The 25,606-nt window shown below is 46.4% G+C and overlaps 1 protein-coding gene across 13 annotated transcripts in view; it reads right to left on the bottom strand.

Annotated features, from left to right (window-relative positions):
* Window positions 1-25,606, bottom strand: part of GRAMD1B (GRAM domain containing 1B) — a 271,033-nt gene that overhangs the window by 50,396 nt on the left and 195,031 nt on the right. For 8 of the 13 annotated variants that reach the window (XM_056543505.1, XM_056543515.1, XM_056543516.1 and 5 more), the window contains one exon: window positions 21,278-21,301. The exons of 3 other annotated variants lie outside the window; for them this stretch is intronic. In XM_056543505.1, coding sequence (XP_056399480.1) covers window positions 21,278-21,301 — 24 coding nt within the window. Of the gene's footprint in view, window positions 1-9,596; window positions 10,154-21,277; window positions 21,302-25,606 lie in introns of those variants that run through there. 2 more of the 13 variants (XM_056543513.1, XM_056543514.1) reach the window with 2 other exon arrangements.

Raw genomic sequence — 25,606 nt, 5'->3', positions numbered from 1 at the left:
GGTAACTGGTCTCTCTCTATGTAAAACATTGCCGTTCCTGTGAAGGAATCTACTACTAAAACAGAATCTCATTCCGCATTGTCAGACAATATTAGTAATACGCATTGCATTGCTAACTTTATCCATATAACTGTTGACCCCACATACACATGCATGCTCGGTTTAACTGAGCATGAATACAGTCTCAATGAGTAGAGCATAGCATTGTCCAAATCCTCTGTCTGCCCCATCTCCTCCAGACAGCTCTGCAGACACCTGTCACATCCATCCCCCTGCAGACTCATATCTCTCCTGAGAATGTCTTAGGCCAGTGTTTCCCAACCAGGGTGCCTCCAGCTGTTGCAAAACTACATCTCCCGACATTCCCGGACAGCCATTGGCCTAGCCGACCATTTTGTTAAGATCCACTTTGTTATGGATCTCAATGATTTTTAATGGATCCACCAGGTTTCATTTTTTTTGTGTGTGATAAACTGCCCCTCCACAGCAGTGTTTCCCAAACAGGGTGCCTTCAGCTGTTGCAAAACTACAACTCCCAGCATGCCCAGACAGCCATTGGCCTAGCCGACCAATTTGGCAAGATCCACTTTGTTATGGATCTCAATGACTTTTAATGGATCCACCAGGTTTCATTTTTTTTTGTGTGTGATAAACTGCCCCTCCACAGCAGTGTTTCCCAAACAGGGTGCCTCCAGCTGTGGCAAAACTACAACTCCCAGCCTGTGCGGGACAGCCATTGGCCTAGCCCACCATTTTGGGAAGATTCACTTTGGTTATAGATCTCAATGACTTTTAATGGATCCACCAGGTTTCATTTTTTTTTTGTGTGTGTGATAAACTGCCCCTCCACAGCAGTGTTTCCCAAACAGGGTGCCTCCAGCTGTTGCAAAACTACAACTCCCAGCATGCCCAGACAGCCATTGGCCTAGCTGACCAATTTCGTAAGATCCACTTTGTTATGGATCTCAATGACTTTTAATGGATCCACCAGGTTTCATTTTTTTTGTGTGTGATAAACTGCCCCTCCACAGCAGTGTTTCCCAAACAGGGTGCCTCCAGCTGTGGCAAAACTACAACTCCCAGCCTGTGCGGGACAGCCATTGGCCTAGCCCACCATTTTGGGAAGATTCACTTTGGTTATAGATCTCAATGACTTTTAATGGATCCACCAGGTTTCATTTTTTTTTTTGTGTGTGATAAACTGCCCCTCCACAGCAGTGTTTCCCAAACAGGGTGCCTCCAGCTGTTGCAAAACTACATCTCCCAACATGCCCGGACAGCCATTGGCCTAGCCGACCATTTTGGGAAGATCCATTTTGGTTATGGATCTCAATTACTTTTAATGGATCCACCAGGTTTCATTTTTTTTTGTGTGTGATAAACTGCCCCTCCACAGCAGTGTTTCCCAAACAGGGCGCCTCCAGCTGTTGCAAAACTACAACTCCCAGCATGTGCGGGACAGCCATTGGCCTAGCCCACCATTTTGGTAAGATCCACTTTGTTATGGATTCACCAGGTTTCATTTTTTTTGTGTGTGATAAACTGCCCCTCCACAGCAGTGTTTCCCAAACAGGGTGCCTTCAGCTGTGGCAAAACTACAACTCCTAGCATGCCCAGACAGCCATTGGCCTAGCCGACCAATTTGGTAAGATCCACTTTGTTATGGATCTCAATGACTTTTAATGGATCCACCAGGTTTCATTTCTTTTGTGTGATAAACTGCCCCTCCACAGCAGTGTTTCCCAAACAGGGTGCCTTCAGCTGTGGCAAAACTACAACTCCTAGCATGCCCAGACAGCTGTTGGCCTAGCCGACCAATTTGGTAAGATCCACTTTGTTATGGATCTCAATGACTTTTAATGGATCCACCAGGTTTCATTTTTTTTGTGTGTGTGATAAACTGCCCCTCCACAGCAGTGTTTCCCAAACAGGGTGCCTCCAGCTGTTGCAAAACTACATCTCCCAACATGCCCAGACAGCCATTGGCCTAGCCGACCATTTTGGGAAGATCCACTTTGTTATGGATCTCAATGACTTTTAATGGATCCACCAGGTTTCATTTTTTTTTGTGTGTGATAAACTGCCCCTCCACAGCAGTGTTTCCCAAACAGGGTGCCTCCAGCTGTTGCAAAACTACATCTCCCAACATGCCCGGACAGCCATTGGCCTAGCCGACCAATTTGGTAAGATCCACTTTGTTATGGATCTCAATGACTTTTAATGGATCCACCAGGTTTCATTTTTTTTTTGTGTGTGATAAACTGCCCCTCCACAGCAGTGTTTCCCAAACAGGGTGCCTCCAGCTGTTGCAAAACTACATCTCCCAACATGCCCAGACAGCCATTGGCCTAGCCGACCATTTTGGGAAGATCCACTTTGTTATGGATCTCAATGACTTAATGGATCCACCAAGTTTCATTTTTTTTTGTGTGTGATAAACTGCCCCTCCACAGCAGTGTTTCCCAAACAGGGTGTCTCCAGCTGTTGCAAAACTACATCTCCCAACATGCCCGGACAGCCATTGGCCTAGCCGACCAATTTGGTAAGATCCACTTTGTTATGGATCTCAATGACTTTTAATGGATCCACCAGGTTTCATTTTTTTTTTTGTGTGTGTGATAAACTGCCCCTCCACAGCAGTGTTTCCCAACCAGGGTGCCTCCAGCTGTTGCAAAACTACCACTCCCAGCATGCCTGGACAGCCGAAGGCTGTCCAGGCATGCTGGGAGTGGTAGTTTTGCAACAGCTGGAGGCACCCTGGTTGGGAAACACTGATCTAATAGGTCACGGCCCCGTCAATACAACAACATCTAACCTAGTATTTCATTCCATTAGTCTCTATGACTTCTGGCGTTGTTTTAGTATTGAGGGGCAGTAGGGATGCCATCTGTCGGTCTCATCACTCATGTTATGGCGCAGGCGGCTGCGGTAGCTGAGTATGGGATGTGACCCATCTAATGTCCTGCAATGCAGATACCACCCACCGCTCACTCTGCCCCCCATTCACGAGTCTGTGTGCGCCGCCAATGTGCACATAGCTGCCTATACATAGAGCACTGAAGGGGATTCTCTGCATTCTTCTCATAGTCTCTTATCTATATCCATCAGAGTCTCCTGTGGATGGTGGAGACCCAGACAGACCGAGGTCATAGAGACTGGTGAGGTTACTTATAACTCCAGGGCCCCTTCCCTGCCTGGCTCCCAGATGTAGTGTTATCTTACATGTTACTACATGACGCTGCCCGCCATTGCATGCTATCATGTTTCTGAGGCAGGGATCCTTATCACAAAGTTTCTGCGCTGCTACAGTCATGGGCGTAAATGTTGGCACCCCCGAAATTTTTCTAGAAAATGAAGTATTTCTCACAGAAAAGGATTGCAGTAACACATGTTTTGCTATCCACATGTTTATTCCCTTTGTGTGTATTGGAACTAAACCAAAAAAGGGAGGGAAAAAAAAGCAAATTGGACATAATGTCACCAAACTCCAAAAATGGTCTGGACAAAATTATTGGCACCCTTTCATAATTGTGGAAAAATAAGATAGTTTCAAGCATGTGATGCTCTTTTATACTCACCTGGGGCAAGTAACAAGTGTGGGCCATATATAAAAATCACACCTGAAAGCAGATAAAAAGGAGAGAAGTTCACTTGGTCTTTGCATTGTGTGTCTGTGTGTGCCACACTAAGCGTGGACAACGGAAAGAGGAGAAGAGAACTGTCTGAGGACTTGAGAGCCAAAATTGTGGAAAAATATCAACAATCTCAAGGTTACAAGTCCATCTCCAGAGATCTAGATTTGCCTTTGTCCACAGTGCGCAACGTTATCAAGAAGTTTGCAACCAATGGCATTGTAGATAATCTCCCTGGGCGTGGACAGAAGAGAAAAATTTATGAAAGGTGTAAAGGCAGGATAGTCCGGATGGTGGAAAAGCAGCCCCAAACAAGTTCCAAAGATATTCAAGCTGTCCTGCAGGCTCAGGGAGCATCAGTGTCAGCGTTAACTATCCGTTGACATTTAAATGAACTGAAACGCTGTGGAGGAGACCCAGGAGGACCCCCACTATGGAGGAGACCCAGGAGGACCCCACTATGGAGGAGACCCAGGAGGACCCCACTATGGAGGAGACCCAGGAGGACCCCACTACTGACAGACAGACATAAAAAAGCAAGACTACATTTTTGCCAAAATGAACTTGAGTAAAATCCTTCTGGGAAAACATCTTGTGGACAGATGAGACCAAGATAAAGCTTTTTGGTAAAGCAAATCATTCTACTGTTTACCGAAAACGGAATGAGGCCTACAAAGAAAAGAACACAGAACCTACAGTGACATATGGTGGAGGTCAGTGATGTTTTGGGTTGTTTTGCTGCCTCTGGCATTGGGGGCCTTGAATGTGTACAAGACATCATGAAATCTGAGGATTACCAATGGATTTTGGGTCGCACTGTACAGCTCAGTGTCAGAAAGCTGGGTTTGTGTCCGAGATTTTGGGTCTTCCAGCAGGACAATGACCCCAAACATACATCAAAAAGCAATGGACTGCCTACACCTCAAGGACAGTAAGTATAATAAAAAATTTAAAGTTAGTAATTGGCTGAGACCGTGCTTCAAATATTGATATTATAAATGTATTTAAAACATATCATAGACATTAAATGCAAAAAGATTCCCCTCACAGGACCCTTGTGGGGGGAGGGATAATTACAAACATATATCATGAGACATGGTAAAATATGAATATAAAATGAAAAAAAATAAAAAAAATTCTGAAAAATAACTGCAGTGTGACCGTTAGTCCGGCAATTCTATCTGTCTGATAATCTAGTGTGAATAAGTATACAGTGATCCCTCAACTTACAATGGCCTCAACATACAATAGTTTCAACATACAATGGTCTTTTCTGGACTATTGTAACTTGAAACCAGACTCAACATACAAAAATATGAAATCTGCAAAACATGCCAATGGCTGGAAGAACCGACCAATCAGAGTGGACATTCACTGGTAAAACCCCTGTATTCCTAAAGTGCATGCACTGACAGGTGTCTGATAGCGCCCCCTACAGTACAGGAAGGAATTACATGTTCTGTACTCTTTACCTGTATTACTGAAGTGTATGCACTGACCGGTGTCTGGTAGCGCCCCATACAGTACAGGGAGGTATTACATGTTCTGTACTCTTTACCTGTATTACTGAAGTGTATGCACTGACTGGTGTCCGGTAGCGCCCCCTACAGTACAGGGAGGAATTACATGTTCTGTACTACTCTTTACCTGTATTACTGAAGAGCATGCATTGACTGGCTGTCTGGTAGCGCCCCCTACAGTACAGGGAGGTATTACATGTTCTGTACTACTCTTTACCTGTATTACTGAAGTGCATGCACTGACTGGCTGTCTGGTAGCGCCCCCTACAGTACAGGGAGGTATTACATGTTCTGTACTACTCTTTACCTGTATTACTGAAGTTTATGCACTGACTGGTGTCTGGTAGCGCCCCCTACAGTACAGGGAGGTATTACATGTTCTGTACTACTCTTTACCTGTATTACTGAAGTGCATGCACTGACTGGTGTCTGGTAGCGCTCCCTACAGTACAGGGAGGTACTACATGTTCTGTACTACTCTTTACCTGTATTACTGAAGTGCATGCAGTGACTGGTGTCTGGTAGTGCTCCCTACAGTACAGGGAGGTATTACATGTTCTGTACTATTTTTAACCTATGCCACGGTTAGCTGCTCCTTTAGACACCAAGTAAGGGCGGCTCCATTTTACTTTTTTAGGACACTGTGTACTGTACAGGACCCTGAAGAAGCTTCTGTCCTCTACATAGACCAGTGTTTCCCAACGAAGGTGTCTCCAGCTAATGCAAAACTACAACTTCCAGCATGCCCACACAGCCAAAGGCTGTCCGGGCATGCTGGGAGTTGTAGTTTTGCAACAGCTGGAGGCACCCTGGTTGGAAAACACTAAAATAGACAGTGATTTACAGCTCCCAGCAGATCTTTATTACTAGAGATGAGCGAACTTACAGTAAATTCGATTCGTTACGAACTTCTCGGCTCGGCAGTTGATGACTTATCCTGCGTAAAATTAGTTCAGCTTTCAGGTGCTCCGGTGGGCTGGAAAAGGTGGATACAGTCCTAGGAAAGAGTCTCCTAGGACTGTATCCACCTTTTCCAGCCCACCGGAGCACCTGAAAGCTGAACTAATTTATGCAGGAAAAGACATCAACTGCCGAGCCGAGAAGTTCGGAACGAATCTAATTTACTGTAAGTTCGCTCATCTCTATTTATTACTTTTATATGTAAGGATTTGCTTTATCTATATTAGTTATCTACTCTTTTTTTTCTTTAATCCTCACTTTCTCCTATTTTTGGATGAAATTTTGGGCCTTCAGAACCAATTACCAGGTTTCCATAGAGTTCTGGTCTCAACATACAATGGTCTCAACATACAATGGTCGTCCTGGAACCAATTAATATTGTAACTTGAGGGACCACTGTATAGGAGTCCAGAATGTTATCCAATGTAGGTCAGTACAATAAAGATATATTACCAGATGAGGAGATTTCCTTGTATACCTCGCTGTGTTGTGCCGCGCACAGTCAGGCAGACAAGGAAATCTCACGAGGGGAATTTTTCGGCATTTAATGTCTAGGATACGTTTTAAATAAATTTATAATATCAATATTTGAAGCACGGTCTCAGCCAATTACTAACTTAATTTTTTTTTCATTTTAATTACTGTCCTTGAGGTGTAGGCAGTCCTTTTCTTTTTCTCAATATTGTTATAAAACACCTGGGGATAGGTGTATTTGCCTTCTTTACCTCGGCCAGTATTTAATTGTGAGCTGCACCAATCTCTATTCTTACAATATGTCAAAAAGCCCCCAGAAATGGATGACAACAAAGTGCTGGAGAGATCTGAAGTGGCAGCAATGAGTCCAGATCTAAATCCCATTGATCACCTGTGGAGAGATCTTAAAATTGCTGTTGGGAAAAGGCGCCTTCCAATAAGAGAGACCTGGAGCAGTTTTCAAAAGAAGAGTGGTCCAACATTCCGGCTGAGAGGTGTAAGAAGCTTATTGATGGTTATAGCAAGCCACTAATTTCTGTTTATTTTTCCAAAGGGTGTGCAACCAAATATTAAGTTTAGGATGCCAATAATTTTGTCCAGACCATTTTTGGAGTTTGGTGACATTGGGGGAGATTTATCAAAACCTGTGCCGAGGAAGAGTGGTGCAGTTGCCCATAGCAACCAATCAGATCACTTCTTTCATTTTTTACAAGACCTCTGCAGAATGAAATAAATTATGTGATTGGTTGCTATGGGCAACTGGGAAACTTTTCCTCTGGACGGGTATTGATAAATCTCCCTCATTGTACTTCGGCCGCGTTCACACCACGATGAGTGCCTCCGATGCACAGATAGTATTGGTGCACTAACCGACACGGACACATTTATTCCTATGGCCGCCATGGACTTGACTTGTTGTCTGCCATGGACTGTACTTTGGCCGCGTTCACACCACGATGAGTGCCGCCTTCGATGCACAGATAGTATTGGTGCACTAACCGACACGGACACATTTATTCCTATGGCCGCCATGGACTTGACTTGTTGTCTGCCATGGACTGTACTTAGGCCGCATTCACATCACGATTAGTGCCTCCGATGCACAGATACAATTTCCAAAGCTCACATAGGCTGCAATCGTATCTAGGCACGGACACATTCACTCCGATGGGCGGCACAGATTCAATAGTAGTCAGCTTGTGACTATGTTCGGGTCAGTTTCCGAGCGTCTGCCACCATTTCCAATCCGAGTCGAGTCCGGCGTGCTCAGAGAATGACCTGATCGTAGTCACTAGCTGACTGCTATTGAGTCTGTGCCGCCCATCGGAGTGAATGTGTCCGTGCCTACATACGATTGCAGCCAATGTGAGCTTTGGAAATCGTATCTGTGCATCGGAGGCACTAATCGTGATGTGAATGCGGCCTAAGTACAGTCTACGGCAGATCACAAGAGTCGGATGCGCTTGAAAAATGAGATTTATCAAAACCTGCGCAGAGGAGGAGTGGTGCAGTTGCCCATAGCAACCAATCAGATCTCTTCTTTCATTTTTCAGAGGCCTCTTTAAGGGGGTACTCCGCTGCTCAGCTTTTAAAACAAACTGTCGCGCACCCTCCCATAGACTACATGGCGCAGATTTTTCTGACACAGATAAAAAATCTATGTGCTGAAAACAAAGTGTATTTGCGAGTTTCAGGGACATTAAATAGCGTTGTCGTATGGGATTAGTACAGTGTTTCCTACCAGGGTGCCTCCAGCTGTTGCAAAATGACAACTCCCAGCATGCCTGGACAGCCAAGGGCTGTCCAGGCATGCTGGGAGTTGTCGTTTTGCAACAGTTGGAGGCACTCTGGTTAGGAAACAATGGGTGAGGGTATAGCAAGAAGGCTCAGCCAGCAAACCTCTCCATATAATTAGTCCATGGACAGACTATTAGGAACGGAGGGGCTCTACCGTCCACGGGATGCAAAAATCAGAAAAGGATGTCCAGCAAGGATTGATGATAAAAGCTGTTTTCCTTTATTCCATCATATTAAAAGCACACAGCAAGTCTGGAAAAAAAAAAAAGTTACAACATGCTTGACAGGTTTTGAACTAGCAAGTTCTTACTCAGAAGCTTATGATGAAGACCTTGCCAGTTCGAAACGCGTCAAGCATTCTATCATTTTTATTTATTTTTTCATACTGGATGTGTGCTTTTAATAGGATGGAATAAAGCTTTTATCACCATTTCATGCCGGACATCCTTCTCTGATTGAATGGGGTTAGTCACCAACCAAAACTGCGGCAAAATCTGTAACACAAAGAATTCACAGGGTTATACTGAAAGGGCAGCAGGCTAGAAATCAATGGTCTGGGGCAGCCGGCTAGAAATCAATGGTCTCTACCCTCTGTAGCTGATTCGTAACCCAGGACCTTATCTATGTGGCTTTACACTACAGATAATGTAAAGGTTTCTACCAAGAGCGGAGATTTTTTTTTATCACAGTAGACATGTGAGCATCAGCCCCTACTCATGATATAACATCAGTCATGTGAGCGTAACAATCGTTCCTGGAAAGCGAAAATTCTCTCTCTCCCCTCACGGAGGAGTTTAAGCCGTAGGGCGGACCCCTACTTTCTGCCAGCAGAAGCAAAGGCGAGGAGAGGAAGGTTGACCACCCAACAATGAGCAATAGAAGTCACAAAAAAGTCCACTGCAGTGTTTCCCAAACAATGTGCCTCCAGCTGTTGCAAAACTACAACTCCCAGCATGCCCGGACAGCCAAAGGCTGTCCGGGCATGCTGGGATTTGAAGTTTTGCAACAGCTGGAGGCACGCTGATTGGGAAACACTGGTCTACGTCTAAGTGTAATTGGCAATATATGACATAAGATGTATTGTTCGTGTCCTGTGTGTAAGAAGGTGACCGCACCTTTGCTTTGTGTGCGTATGATCATGTTACATGCGAGTGCATTGGTGTATGTTTAGAAAGTACATGTGTGTAACTTAACGCATTAAACTGGAACTCACAGCTGGAACCTCTTCATACTCTGGGCTGCGCTGGGCGTCATGGCTCTGGGCAGAGTACTGCAGCTGGTCCATGTACCACAGCAGGTCCTCCTCCTCCATAGCATCCGTCTGCCACTCTGCCAGGCAGTCATCAGTGACCGCCAATGGCTGCTCCATGTAGTCCTCCTCATACATCACGTCAAGGGTTTCCGCTCCTGCTTCTTCCTTCATTTTCAGCCTGGGTTCTTCCTAGGGGACTAATTCTTAACTAAACGGTCTAGAAACTTCACTCGCTGGCCCTCCCAAAAACCAGGGGGCTACCCATTAGAGAGAAGCAGAGTGAGTTGCTGTCTGCACAGTGTCCTACTCACACTACAGCTATCCCTTACACACACTCATGCAACTCCTAGTCACTCCCTCCTCCTGCAGCACCACGTGGGCCCGTGCCCTACAGTAACCCTGGTTGTGTCAGTACAGCCCCCAGCAGATGTTATCCCAGAGAAAAACACAGCAAGAAAAGGCAGGAAGCATGTGAGATAAACACAGGCAACCCCAGAACAAGACCGAGAGGAGTCACTATAGGGCACTGAACCCTCCCCGAACCTGCATGCCCAGGGAACCCAGAACAAGGCTCCAAGGAGTCACTATAGGGCACTGAACCCTCACCGAACCTGCATGCCCAGGGAACCCAGAACAAGACCGAGAGGAGTCACTATAGGGCACTGAACCCTCACCGAATCTGCATGCCCAGGGAACCCAGCACAAGGCTCCAAGGAGTCACTATAGGGCACTGAACCCTCACCGAACCTGCATGCCCAGGGAGCCCAGAACAAGACTGAGAGGAGTCACTATAGGACACTGAACCCTCACCGAACCTGCATGCCCAGGCAACCCCAGAACAAGACTGAGAGGAGTCACTATAGGGCCCTGAACCCTCACCGAACCTGCATGCCCAGGGAACCCAGCACAAGGCTCCAAGGAGTCACTATAGGGCACTGAACCCTCCCCGAACCTGCATGCCCAGGGAACCCAGCACAAGACTGAGAGGAGTCACTATAGGGCACTGAACCCCCACCGAATCTGCATGCCCAGGGAACCCAGCACAAGACTCCAAGGAGTCACTATAGGTCACTGAACCCTCCCCGAACCTGCATGCCCAGGGAGCCCAGCACAAGACTCCAAGGAGTCACTATAGGGCACTGAACCCTCACCGAATCTGCATCCCCAGGGAACCCAGCACAAGACTCCAAGGAGTCACTATAGGGCACTGAACTCTCACCGAATCTGCATGCCCAGGGAACCCAGAACAAGACTGAGAGGAGTCACTATAGGGCACTGAACCCTCACCGAATCTGCATCCCCAGGGAACCCAGTACAAGGCTCCAAGGAGTCACTATAGGGCACTGAACCCTCCCCGAATCTGCATGCCCAGGGAACCCAGCACAAGACTCCAAGGAGTCACTATAGGGCACTGAACCCTCACCGAATCTGCATGCCCAGGGAACCCAGCACAGGACTACAAGGAGTCACTATAGGGCACTGAACCCTCCCCGAATCTGCATCCCCAGGGAACCCAGTACAAGGCTCCAAGGAGTCACTATAGGGCACTGAACCCTCCCCGAATCTGCATGCCCAGGGAACCCAGCACAAGACTCCAAGGAGTCACTATAGGGCACTGAACCCTCACCGAATCTGCATGCCCAGGGAACCCAGCACAACGCTCCAAGGAGTCACTATAGGGCACTGAACCCTCCCCGAACCTGCATGCCCAGGGAACCCAGCACAAGACAGAGAGGAGTCACTATAGGGCACTGAACCCTCCCCGAATCTGCATGCCCAGGGAACCCAGCACAACGCTCCAAGGAGTCACTATAGGGCACTGAACCCTCCCCGAACCTGCATGCCCAGGGAACCCAGCACAAGACAGAGAGGAGTCACTATAGGGCACTGAACCCTCCCCGAACCTGCATGCCCAGGGAACCCAGCACAAGACCGAGAGGAGTCACTATAGGGCACTGAACCCTCACCGAATCTGAATGCCCAGGGAACCCAGCACAAGACCGAGAGGAGTCACTATAGGGCACTGAACCCTCACCGAATCTGCATCCCCAGGGAACCCAGCACAAGGCTCCAAGGAGTCACTATAGTGCCCTGAACCCTCCCCGAATCTGCATCCCCAGGGAACCCAGCACAAGGCTCCAAGGAGTCACTATAGGGCACTGAACCCCCACCGAATCTACATGCTCAGGGAACCCAGCACAAGACTGAGAGGAGTCACTATAGGGCACTGAACCCTCACCGAACCTGCATGCCCAGGGAACCCAGCACAACACTCCAAGGAGTCACTATAGGGCACTGAACCCTCACCGAACCTGCATGCCCAGGGAACCCAGCACAACGCTCCAAGGAGTCACTATAGGGCACTGAACCCTCCCCGAATCTGCATCCCCAGGGAACCCAGCACAAGGCTCCAAGGAGTCACTATAGGGCACTGAACCCTTCCCGAATCTGCATCCCCAGGGAACCCAGCACAAGGCTCCAAGGAGTCACTATAGGGCACTGAACCCTTCCCGAATCTGCATCCCCAGGGAACCCAGCACAAGGCTCCAAAGAGTCACTATAGGGCACTGAACCCTGGCCGAATCTGCATCCCCAGGGAACCCAACACAAGGCTCCAAAGAGTCACTATAGTGCACTGAACCCTCAACGCAGCTGCATGGCCAGGGAACCCAGCACAAGATGTAAAGGAATCACTATAGTGCACTGAACCCTCCCTGCAGTTGTATTCCCAGAAAACCCAGTACAAGATTTAGAGGAGTCACTATAGTGCACTGAACTCTCACTACAGTTGCATGCCCAGGGAACCGAGCACAAGACTCACTATAGTGCCCTGAACCCTTACTGTGGCTGAATGCCCAGAAAACCCAGAACAAGACCCCAAGAGTCACTATGGTGCCCAGTATGCCCACTGCAGTCATATGCCCAGGGAACCCAGAGGAGTCACTATAGTGCACTGATCCCTCCCTGCAGCTGCATGCCCAGGGAACCCAGTACAAGACTCAGGAGTCACTACTATGTACTGCTATACCAAACCCCGAGCTTCACAGAGAGAATGACTCTCCAGGACCATGGGGTATGAAGCCCCTCATCTTTTATCCTTCCTATTAGTGTATATTGTAAAACATCGCATTTGTTGATATGTATTAAAATTGGTTCAACACATAGTTAAAACCACAGATCACAGTCCACTGATCAATGTTACTCGCTCTAGAGAGTCCTGATAATAGACGTCTGCAGTACACACTAATGGACTGACATACTAAAGATTAAAATATTACTGCAGACGCCTATTATTAAGACTGAGAGCGAGTAATATTGACCAGTGGACTGTGATCTGTGGTTTTAACTATTTGTGGAATCAATGTAATACATATCAACAAATGTGATGTTTTACAATATACACTAGTAGGAAGGTTCAAAGATGAGAGGCTTTATACCCCAAGGTCCTGAGAGAGTCAGTCATTCTCTTTGTGAGACTCAGGGTTTGGTATAGAAGTAATGGTGGAAAGAAAGAATCCCGGCACTGGCGTCTTAGATGCAGGTAAAGGTTTATTTACACGTATGCACGATACAAGACGCGTTTTGGCAAAAATAGCCTTTCTCAATCATAGATACGATTGAGAAAGGCTATTATTGCCGAAACGCGTCTTGTACGATTGAGAAAGGCTATTATTGCCGAAACGCGTCTTGTATCGTGCATACGTGTAAATAAACCTTTACCTGCATCTAAGACGCCAGTGCCAGGATTCCTTCTTTCTACCATTGGATCTACCTGATCCTCTAGCACGGCGCACCTGATCCTGGTGCCGTCCTCCTCTACTTGGTATAGAAGTAAGGCTGCATTCACACTGCGGTTGGAGTATACGGCTGCCGGATCCGGCTGGGGGAGGGGAAAACAGTGCGCTCCAGTAACACAGCTGGACCGGCACTGAAATCCATTGACTTTAATGAGTCGACTGGAGTCAAACAGTGACTCTGGTTGGGTCATTTCTGGCCCGTATCCGGTTTTGTGACCGGACCTATAACCGCAGTAAACTACGGTTTTAGATCCGGTCACAAAACCGGATACGCGGCTAAAATTAGCTGACCGGGGTCACTGTTTGGCTCCGGTCGGCTCATTAAAGTCAATGGAGTTTGGCGCCCGTTCAGCTGGGGTACGGGAGCGCGCGGTTTTCCCCTCCTTCAGCCAAATCTGGCAGCCGTATACTCCAACCGCAGTTTGAATGCAGCCTTAAAGGTGTACTCCACTGGCCAGCAATCGGAAGTAAATGTTCTGAATGCTGTTTTCGCGCTGCGGGGGCCGGCCACGCCCCTCGTGACATCACTGACACCCCTCAATGCAAGTCTATGGGAGGGGCGTGACAGCGGTCACCCCCCCCAGCATAGACTTGTATTGAGGGACATGGTCGTGATGTCACGAGCAGCGCAAAAACAGCATTCGGAACATTTACTTCCGATTGCTGGCCAGTGGAGTACACCTTTAATTTACCCATTCCTGCCCTGGGGCACTGTTGTGATTCTACTACAATGTTCTTGTGGTGGCCCAGTACGGGATGGTGTTGCCCCGTACCTTTCCTGCCCTGTCAGGCAGTGTCCTTCAGTGTCCCAGGGCCCCCTGTAGTTGCTTTCCCATTTGTATATATGTTTATATTAAAAGATGTGTTATACCTTTAATAAAATGTACCATGTGATTGTTACCCAGGAGGTACCAGTGACCAGGTGACCCCAAGAGTGACCTATGGGCTCCCTGCTAGTCTCCCCCATATAAGCCCTGGTTGGAGTTAGCTCTTTCTCTTTCCTCTCTTTGTGCGGAGAGTCAAGACGTCTCAGAGTGCGTGTCCGGAGCATTGGAGGCCTCAAGTCAAGTACAAGTAAGATAAAGTCACCGCCCTGTCAGTCACAAGTCCGTCAAGTCAAGTCATCTGTCTACCCAGCGTGGCCTGCACTAAATTCTCCCATCCAACTACAAGTCCCAGCAAACCTGCGAAGTCTCTGTGTCACTGGTCACCTCCTTGGGCCCTGGCTGTACTGCGTAGACTGTATCATCTGTCTACCCTCAGTAAAGCTACCGTTGTCCGTAACTTGGCGTCTGTGTCTTCATTGCCCCACGTGCCTAGCCCAGGATCCAGCAGTATATCTTCAGGTGGTTAAGGCTAAACCACACCCTGGCGTCACGAACAATCTGCCCCTAGGGTAACAACATCTGCCCTGCACCTCACACCCCGCTACCACATACTGTGTGTACAAGAAAGATATAGTGGAGCTGGAGAGGGTTCACAGACAGGCAACCAGAGTAATACGGGGAATGGGAGGACTACAGTACCCAGAAAGATTATCAGAATTAGGGTTATTTAGTTTAGAAAAAAGAAGACTTAGGGGCAACCTAATAACTATGTATAAATATATCAGGGGACCGTACAGAGATCTCTCTCCATGATCTATTTATACCCAGGACTGTATCTATAACAAGGGGGCGTCCTCTACGTCTAGAGGAAAGAAGGTTTCTACACCAGCACAGACGGGGATTCTTTACTGTAAGAGCAGTGAGACTGTGGAATTCTCTGCCTGAGGAGGTGTCATGGGGAACTCTGTAAAAGAGATGTGGAGGGCCCCGATACATTTCTGAAGAATAATAATATTACAGGTTATGGATATTAGATTTATAGGAACAGAATGTGACCCAGGGATTTGATGCAATATTTGGAGTCAGGATAGAATTTTTCAGCCTAGTAAAGGCCAATTGGCATCAGCCTCAAAAGTTTTTTGCCTTATTATGGATTAACACAGTAGAGACACAGTAGGGATATAGGTTGAACTCAATGTACAGTGGTCCCTCAAGTTACAATATTAATTGGTTCCAGGACGACCATTGTATGTTGAGAACAGACTCTATGGAAACCTGGGAATTGTTTCTGAAGCCCCAAAATGTCATCCGAAAATAGGAAAAGGGGAGGATTAAAAAAAAATAAGTAGATAACTAATATAGATAAAGCAAATCCTTACATATAAAAGTAAGAAAGATCTGCTGGGAGCTGTAATCACTGTCTATGTCAGTGTTTCCCAACCAGGGTGCCTCCAGCTGTTGCAAAACTACAACTCCCAACAAGCCCGGACAGCCGTTGGCATGCTGGTAGTTGTAGTTTTGCAACAGCTGGAGGCACCCTGGTTGGGAAACAATGGTTTATGTAGAGGACAGGAGCTTCTTCAGGGTCCTATACAGAACACAGTGTCCTAAATGGAGCCACCCATACTTGGTGTCTAAAGGAGCAGCTAACCCTGGCATAGACAAGGAGTAGTACAGAACTTGTAGTTCCTCCCTGTACTGTAGGGGGCGCTACCAGACACCAGTCAGTGCATGTACTTCAGTAATACAGGTAAAGAGTACAGAACATGTAGTACCTCCCTGTACTGTAGGAGGCGCTACCAGAGACCAGTCAGTGCATGCACTTCAGTAATACAGGTAAAGAGTACAGAACATGTAATACCTCCCTGTACTGTAGGGGGTGCTACCAGACACCAGTCAGTGCATACACTTCAGTAATACAGGTAAAGAGTAGTACAGAACATGTAATACCTCCCTGTACTGTAGGGGGCGCTACCAGACACCAGTCAGTGCATGCACTTCAGTAATAGAGGTAAAGAGTACAGAACATGTAATACCACCCTGTACTGTAGGGGGCGCTACCAGACACCAGTCAGTGCATACACTTCAGTAATACAGGTAAAGAGTAGTACAGAACATGTAATACCTCCCTGTACTGTAGGGGGCGCTACCAGACACCAGTCAGTGTATACACTTCAGTAATACAGGTAAAGAGTAGTACAGAACATGTAATACCTCCCAGTAATGTAGGGGGCTCTACCTGACACCAGTCAGTGCATACACTTCAGTAATACAGGTAAAGAGTACAGAACATGTAATACCTCCCTGTACTGTAGGGGGCGCTACCAGACACCAGTCAGTGCATGCACTTCAGTAATACAGGTAAAGAGTACAGAACATGTAATACCTCCCTGTACTGTAGGGGGCGCTACCAGACACCAGTCAGTGCATACACTTCAGTAATACAGGTGATTTACCAGTAAAATGCCCATTCTGATTGGTCAGTTCCTCCAGTGGTGACAGGTCTCACAGATCTGGACTGTCTGTACATTTTATGTTGAGTCTGGTTTCAAGTTACAATGGTCCAGAAAAAAACATTGTATGTTGAAACTATTGTATGTTGAGGCCATTGTAAGTTGAGAGATCACTGTACTCTTGTTTTTTTCAACCTTCTGAATTATGAACTACATCCCTATAGTGCATTAAACAATCACTGCAGCTGCATGTCCAGGGAACGCATCACCAAGAACCTGCTGGAAGGGACAATGACCGGAGCAGACACCTCACCCACTGATCGAAACCTACAGCAAACTTCCCCGGTCATTAGTCATCAGAGGTTTCAGTCAAAATCAATAACTGGCGAGAATGTCCGAGGAAAACTGAAACCTGACCTGCAGCTCATAGCACTCCCCAATGTAAAGATCAGAAGAAATGAAGAAAAAAGAACAGACCGCAGGGTGCAACATGGGCCATTAACCCTTTAGTGTTCTGAGGTTAATGCATGCAGGGAAAAAGCTTACTTTACTGTATTGTGCTGTGAGCAAAACACCAAAAGTAGCCGGTATTAAAGTCTTAAAAAACTATTGATTTGCAAATCAACTGGTGCCAGAAGGTTATACAGATTTGTAAATTACTTCTGTTCAAAAATCTTAATCCTTCCTGTATTTATCAGCTGCTGTATGCTCCAGAGGAAGTTGTGGAGTCCTTTCCAGTCTGACCACAGTGCTCTCTGCTGACACCTCTGTCCGTGCCAGGAACTGTCCAGAGTAGGAGCAAATCCCCATAGAAAACCTCTCCTGCTTCAGACAGTTCCTGACACAGACAGAGGTGGTAGCAGAGAGCATTATGGTCAGGGTGGAACGCACTACCCAACTTCCTCTGGAGCATACAGCAGCTAATAAGTACTGGAAGGGTTAAGATTATTATATAGTAAAAAAAAAATGTAATAGTAATGGTAAAAGTAATGCTTATAGACTGACCACATAAGGGAGCAAACTACTCAAGCTAGATGGTCGGTAGACATTAGGGTAACACCCCTACTTGTTGGAAGGCCTCTTGGCAGTAAGCTGAGCACAAGATGTCCCCCTTGTCGCCTCCGCTTGATCACCTGTGATCTGTGGGGAAACTTTGCAGTAAGTGTAAGGCTGCATTCACATCACGATTTGTGCCTCTAAGGTCCCCTTCACATATGTCCGTCATCCGGCACTGGAGGGAAACAGATTGTAGAACTGATCCCATTCATTTGAATGGGACAGTTCACATTCATCTGGCGTCTTAAGTTAGATGATGGACGGTGAAACCCGCTGCATGGGAGCCGGGCAGGGGAGCCCATCTTACTGCGATCCCCTGTCCGCCAAGCACAATTAATAAATGCCGGATCCTAAGCACTTTTATCATCAGTTGTGGCGAGTTTAGGCTGGGTTTGTGGTGTCCCAGCACCAAAGTCTGTCCTGTGGCTTCGGACTTAATCAGGCCGACCTGCAGCACAGGAGTTGGGCCCACTGAGGGACTTATTGTTGTGTTTAATATGGACCAGCACTTTGCTAAGAGTTAATATATTTTTTATAATTATTTTGTTATGTTATTTCTATGCATGTTATTTATGTGTGTTATGGTACCTTTAAGAGAGGAGCAGTGTAAACCCATGTGACCCTGACTGCCAAAGGGAACCCCTTAATTCTAGTCCATTTAGTGTAATGGGGGGAGGAGTTGCCCCAGTCCAGTGCTAGTCACTGTGGAGAGAGCAAGTGTGGTGAAGGTGTGAGGAGAAGCTCTAAGGGGAGGCCCAGATCAAATCTACTTTATCCGGTCATTCCGCAAGGATCACCCGCACGGTGGAAGTTCATGCCATGGTGGAGGAAGCTACAAGATCTGGTGGAGGAAGCTACAAGACCTTGACAGAACCCTAGCTACCAGGATCAATCTTCAAGTCTCTCAAGTCCGTATCAACTTATTGGGTGAAAGCACCACAAGTCCCGGGAAAGGCAACAAGGCTCCCAAGGGGTTACGCTGCATCCTCTCACTCTGCACCAGACTGTACGTGTAATATTATCTGCACCCTGCTCAGTAAAGACAGTTATCCGTAACCTGACGTCAGAGTGTTCATCTACTCCCCGTGTTTGGCCCAGGAGAAGCTGTCTCCAACCTCAGACCGTGTATAGGATAACGGTGCTCTGGCGTCACGAAGTGATAAGGTATTTCCCTACACCACCCGTGGTACCACAGGTTCACTAAGATTGACACGGGACATATGCCTTAGGCCCGCATACATCTTCAGTAGCTAAAATCAGCTGCCAACATAGCCGTGCTCAGGTAGGCACAGGCTCAATTTCCTTCCAATGGCCAGGAATGTAGTCACTTTACATTTGGGTAATTTTTCTAATTTATCAGACTTTTGACTCTAGCCATAGGTAGACTATGGCCAGTAAATTACTGGAATATAGCCACTAGGTGACTACATTCAAGTCAATGGACTGAATAGGGGGTTCGTGCTGATCTGAGCACGGATAGGTCGACATATTATTTTAGGCTTCTTCAGATGTATGTGTGCTTGTTGGCACAAATAGTGACGTGAGTGCAGCCCTAGATTTTTCTGCAGCGCTTCCAAAAGGAGAAATGAAGCATTACACATTGTCCATTTATATCAATGGATTGTCTGTGTAATACGGTACAGAGAGAGGCACTCTCCCTCTATTAAAGGGGTTATCCAGGAAAAAAACTTTTATATATATATATATATATATATATATATCAACTGGCTCCAGAGAGTTAAACAGATTTGTAAATTACTTCTATTAAAAAAATCTTAATCCTTTCAGTACTTAGGAGCTGCTGAAGTTGAGTTGTTCTTTTCTGTCTAACTGCTCTCTGATGACACCTGTCTCGGGAACTGTCCAGAGTAGAAGCAAATCCCCATAGCAAACCTCTTCTGCTCTGTGCAGTTCCCGAGACAGGCAGCGATGTCAGCAGAGAGCACTGTTGCCAAACAGAAAAGAACAACTCAACTTCAGCAGCTGATAATTATTGGAAGGAGTAAGATTTTTTAATAGAAGTAATTTACAAATCTGTTTAACTTTCTGGAGCCAGTTGATATATATAAATATATATATATATATATATATATATATATATATATATATATATATATATATATATATATATAAAAGTTTTTTCCTGGAATACCCCTTTAACTTCCTATTAATTTCCTAATAGAGAATATTACTGGGGTTCCTAACTAAACAACCCCTTTATTTTAATGTGTATTATAGTGTCCTCCAACCGGAGGCTCTCCAGCTGTTTCAAAACAGCAACTGCCATCATGATGGGAGTTGTAGTTTAGCAGCGGACAGGGAAGCACATGTTGTAGAACATTGGTATATGAGGTTCCCACTAAACTCACTGACCGATCGATCATCAAGGTTCATTTGCTTTCAAGGGAAACGAGTGACCAATAGGCACAGTATGCGGAGTTGACTTTGCACATGTCTCCCGCAGGGGTGACAGTCACTACAGTAGCGCAGGTTATTGCTGGCTCACAATCAAAAAGTTTACCAGAGATAAGGACCTGAAAGAGATAGAACATTAACTGTATGGTAAACACACAGAGCCGGGAGAGGCTGGCACCTCCTGGCAGGGACAAGGACGGGGATGGGAGGGGGGGGTATCCTCCGAAATGACAGATGGGATTAGTTTGCGGCCTAATAGCGTGAGGCGTTGGCGATTACAGAGAAATAAATGCAATTTGCAACATAACCAGGATGTACTTAGACAAATATAGGGAGGGAGGGAGAAGAAGTTGGCGGAGGGGGTTACGTAGTATAAGGTGGGAAAGCTGCAGGCTGTAGTATATAGTCATCAATGCAGGGCAGTCTTTTTCCAACCAGGGTGCCTCCAGCTGTTGCAAAACTACAACTCCCACTATGTAATTTGTGGTTTTCCCATTAAAACGCTTTTCCAAATTGCTTTATTATGGTGCTAGAGTGGTTTTTCCCAACCAGTGTGCTTCCAGCTGTTGCAAAACTACAACTCCAAGCATGCCCGGACAGCCTTCGGCTGTCCGGGCATGCTGGGAGTTGTAGTTTTGCAACAGCTGGGGGCATCCTGGTTGGAAACAATACTCAATCCCACCATAGATACTATACCTCCCAACCATTAAAAAGCTTTTCCAAATTGCTTTATTATAAGCTACAGTGTTTTTTTTTCCAACCAGTGCGCCTCCAGCTGTTGCAAAACTACAATGCCCAGCATGCTGGGAGTTGTAGTTTTGCATCAACTGGAGGCATCCTGGTTGGAAACACTGCTCAATCCCACCATAGATACTATACCTCCCAACCATCCTGGATCCGCACCGAACATTCCCGATTTTGGGGTCAAAGGTCAAGACAGTCTGGGAATGCTGGGAGTTGTAGTTTTGCAACAGCTGGAGGCACCCTGGTTGGTAAACACTGATGTAGGGCAACAGTCCCTATCTCATATTAATAGCACTGTCCTAAGGAGGAGGAGGAGGAGGACCGGTAAGAGAACTACGGGGGGTTCTTACTCTGCGTATGTGCTGCCGTTCATGCTGAGGAAGAGAAAACAGGAGACATGACAACATGCAGAAGAAAAAAAACGGAGAAAACCTGAGACAACAAACACATGCATAAGGGTCCTGTACACATTCTATATCCTTTCCATTACATTGTACAGTATTGCTCCTCCGCAGCGGGTCAGATGGGAAAGAAACAACACACAATGGCCGCTTTCATGGCGACCAGAGGCTTCCTATCAATTATAACAAATGAGGGGATGGAATACAGAATAATAAAGGCCGTAAACCAGGATGAGAAGCTGAAGCGGTGCCAGGGTCTCACGGTCCAAGGACTTTGTTCAACTGGGGTCATTGGGGCGATGCAATGCGAGCAAGGCCCGAAATCCAGCAGGGGGAGAGGGGTAACTCCATCTATAACGATTAGCAGAACAGATCGCTAAGGGTTAACTTTTTTTTCAATTTCATTTCATAATTCCCTAATATTTCTGAGCAACCCAGTGTGTGTACCAACCCAGGGGGCCAGGCACCTCACCCCCTTATGTCAAAACTCTTCTGGCCTTCAGAATAACGTAGAGTAGTGGTCTCCAAACGGTGGCCCTCCAGATGTTGCAGAACTACAACACCCAGCATGCTAGGAGTTGTAGTTTTGCAACATCTGGAGGTCAATACATTGCAGAACACTGCTCTAGATGTCCGCTTTAACTAAGTGGCGAGACCTACAGAATACACTTCACTGCAGCGTATAGGAGCAGGGACACCTGCCTTTGACAGGAGGTCCTGCTTCTGGACTGACACTTTTTAAATCCAGATAAAAGCTAAAGACCAATTAAATGACTTTCAAGAGAGTCTCTTATCTCTAGTCACAACCGTATGACTTACTAATGTGTAACGTGGCCTCCCAATTCCTCTCCCCTGGGGGAAAGAAGGATCAGGCATGTCGGCATGGCTTGTTTACCTACCTGATCCTTTTGTCCTAAGGTAGATGAGCTTAAAGAGTACCTGCCACCAAATAAGACTATTAGTATAGCGTTCCTTGTGTAATTAGAAGACACTTTCCTATTCACTTGCTTTTAAAATTATCAACATAAATAGGTTTAAAATGTAATAGAAAAAAAAAATGGCCACTAGGTGGCAATGTTCTGGTCCCTGCTGCAATTGATACAGTGAGTGTGGTCTCCTCCCAGCCTGGCAGGAGACCAAACTCAGGAAGTGCTTCTCTGCACTGAGCTTGATTAACAGCTGCACAGAGGCCCCACTGAAAGCCACACAGAACCTGAGGTCTTCTATTCATCATAATGCTGCAACATTGTGAGGGCAGAAGTGGTCCCCAGCAGGCTTCAGTGATGTCACGCCTGCTGGGAAACACCCATTTTCTTCTGCTGGGAGATTGCATAATGTGAGCAACAATAAAGGTAAGATACACAGCTTTTTAAAGCTCTGAAATTTTTTAAGGGTGGGAGGAGCGTTAGGACTAGTTAGGGAACATAAGCTGAGTTAGTTTAGAAAACTTTATTTGGTGACAGGTACTTTTTAAACCACTTCGCTCCCAAACAAAACATGTGCAAACTCAACTGAGCGTCCATGTGTATGAGGGAGAAAGCAGTAAGCTGAACAAGCGTTTGGCCTATCTCACATGTATGGCTACGGGCCCCGGCAGCCCGCGGGAAGGGGGCGAGTCGATCAGCGCACGAAGCGGTGGCTGACAGGCTGCCTCAATACAACTCTATGGCAGAGCCGGAGCGCTGCCTTCGCCAATCTCCGGCTCTGCCATAGCGCTGTATTGAGGGGGGGTGTCGGCCGCTGCTTTGTGCGGTGGTCGAAACACCCCCTCGGGCTGCCGGAGCCCCATACAGGAGATCGCGGGGGGCCCCAGCGGTCAGACCCCCCTTAATCTGAATCTTACCCTCTATCCTTAAGATAAGGGATACATTTTTCCGAACTGGATTACTCCTATAAGATCGGGTTTCCTTAACCTGGGAGATGGGAGTTGTAGTTTTGCAACATCTGGAGGGCCACAATTTGGAGACCACTGTTGTAGACAAAACCAGAAGAAAAGAGAGTAAGATAATTTAGTGGGGGAAGGGAGCTGGCCCCTGAGGCCATGGAATGACACGCACAATCTATGTATAGTTGTGGGGCTCAGAATCCAGGACAGGCCATACATTCATGCGGGGGGCCAATAAATACACTGGTCACCGTCATGCCGATCCCACATACAATGGGGATTATTTTCTGACATGTGACACGTGGCTAAATCAATTCTCTCAGTGACCGTGGATGGTGTCAGTATTCCGGTATCCCGACACGCTTTTCATGCAGCGAGATGATAAAGCAGAGAATCCAGAAATATCATGGATTACGGCAATTTCATAGGAAGCTAGTATGGGGGGGGGGGGGGGGTTCCGAGTATGGGAGGAAAATCAAAAAAGTTTTAGGAAGAATATGCAAAATCCATGTTCTTCTAAACTTGCACCTACCGGGCAGCATGGAAGTTGTAGTTTTGGAAAGTCACAGGTTAGGAAACACATACATGTGAGATAGCTGTTGGCCGAACGCTTTTTTAGCTCATCGCTCTCTCCACCATTCCCATGGACACTCGGCCTGAGTTCTGGTTGGACAGAGGTGGGGTAAGCTTATCTACTTGATTTAGACCAGTGGTCTCAAACTGTGGCCCTCCAGATGTTGCAAAACTTCAACTCCCAGCATGCCCGGACAGCCGTTGGCTGTCCGGGCATGCTGGGAGTTGAAGTTTTGCAACATCTGGAGGGCCACAGTTTGAGACCACTGATTTAGGGGTACACTTCAAAGGGGTACTCCACTGGAAAACATATTTTTTTTAAAATCAACTGGTGCCAGAAAGTTAAACAGATTTGTAAATGACTTCTATTAAAAAAAATCTTGATCCTTCCCGTACTTATCAGCTGCTGTATGTTCCACAGGAAGTTCTTTTATTTTTGAATTTCCTTTCTGTCTGAGCACAGTGCTCTCTGCTGACACCTCTGTCCATGTCAGGAACTGTCCAGAGCAGGATACGTTTGCTATGGGGATTTGCTTCTACTCTGGACAGTTCCTAAAACGGACAGAGGTGTCAGACAGAAAAGAAATTCAAAAAGGAAAGAACTTCCTGTGGAGCATATAACAGCTGATAAGTACTGGAAGGATTAAGATTTTTAAATAGAAGTAATTTACAAATCTGTTTAACTTTCTGGCACCAGTTGATTTAGAAAAAAAAAAAAAATATGTTTTCCAGTGGAGTACCCCTTTAATATTCTGCATCATGCCCGGCGACTAGAGCCAGAAACCAGCAATGCACACAATATCACCACTCACCCCTGAACACATGTGCAGTACGATTCTCCGCTCAGTGTACAGGAGGCTTTGCTCCTCTATGGACCCCAAAAAATTCTGATTCGGATGGATCAGGTGACACAAGGCCCCTTTCACACTACCGTTGTTACACGGTTCTCCTGCTACTCCCGCGTAAAAACAGCGGCGTCAAATAGACCCCATTGACTATAATGGGGTCCATCGGAAACCGCTGTTGCCCGTTGCGCCCTGTCAAAATGATGGCCGTTAAACTAAAAAAAAAAAGATAGTTTGATGGTTGTTCTCGACGGGGCGCAATGCCAGTGTGAAAGAAACCCAATATGTATGGGGGGTCTTTAGAGTATATAAATGTTGTGGATGATTCCCCATTTAGGACCCCTCTCCAGGAAGTCTTCAAAGTAGCCATGTATTAAAAGGGGTACTCTAGTGGGAAAAATAATAATAATTCAAATAAACTGGTGCCAGAAAGTTAAACAGATTTGTAAATGACTTCTATTTAAAAATCTTAATCCTTCCAGTACTTATCAGCTGCTGTATGCCCCAGAGGAAGTTGTGTAGTTCTTTTCTGTCAGACCACAGCGCTCTCTGCTGACACCTCTGTCCGTGTCAGGAACTGTCCAGAGCAGGAGAGGTTCACTATGGGGATTTGCTCCTCTTCTGGACAGTTCCTGACACGGACAGAGGTGGCAGCAGAGAGCACTGTGGTCAGACTGAAAAGAACTTCACAGCTTCTTCTGTAGCATACAGCAGCTGATAAGTACTGGAAGGATTAAGATTTTTTTTTTAATAGAAGTATTTTACAAATCTGTTTAACTTTCTGGAGCCAGTTGATATGAGAAAAAAATATATATATATTTTCCAGCGGAGTACCCCTTTAAGTGGTGGCATATTCTTCTATGTGGGTGCTCGGTGATATGTGGATGGATTCTACATTTCCCCTGCAGCGGCCGCACACGGCTTCTAGAGTATTCTTTGTTATTCTGCAGGTGATCGGCCCATTTTTATTATATT

This window comes from Hyla sarda, chromosome 10 (genome assembly GCF_029499605.1).
Source record: "Hyla sarda isolate aHylSar1 chromosome 10, aHylSar1.hap1, whole genome shotgun sequence".
Classification (NCBI taxonomy): domain Eukaryota; kingdom Metazoa; phylum Chordata; class Amphibia; order Anura; family Hylidae; genus Hyla; species Hyla sarda.
This window is presented reverse-complemented; position numbering and strand designations above follow the sequence as displayed.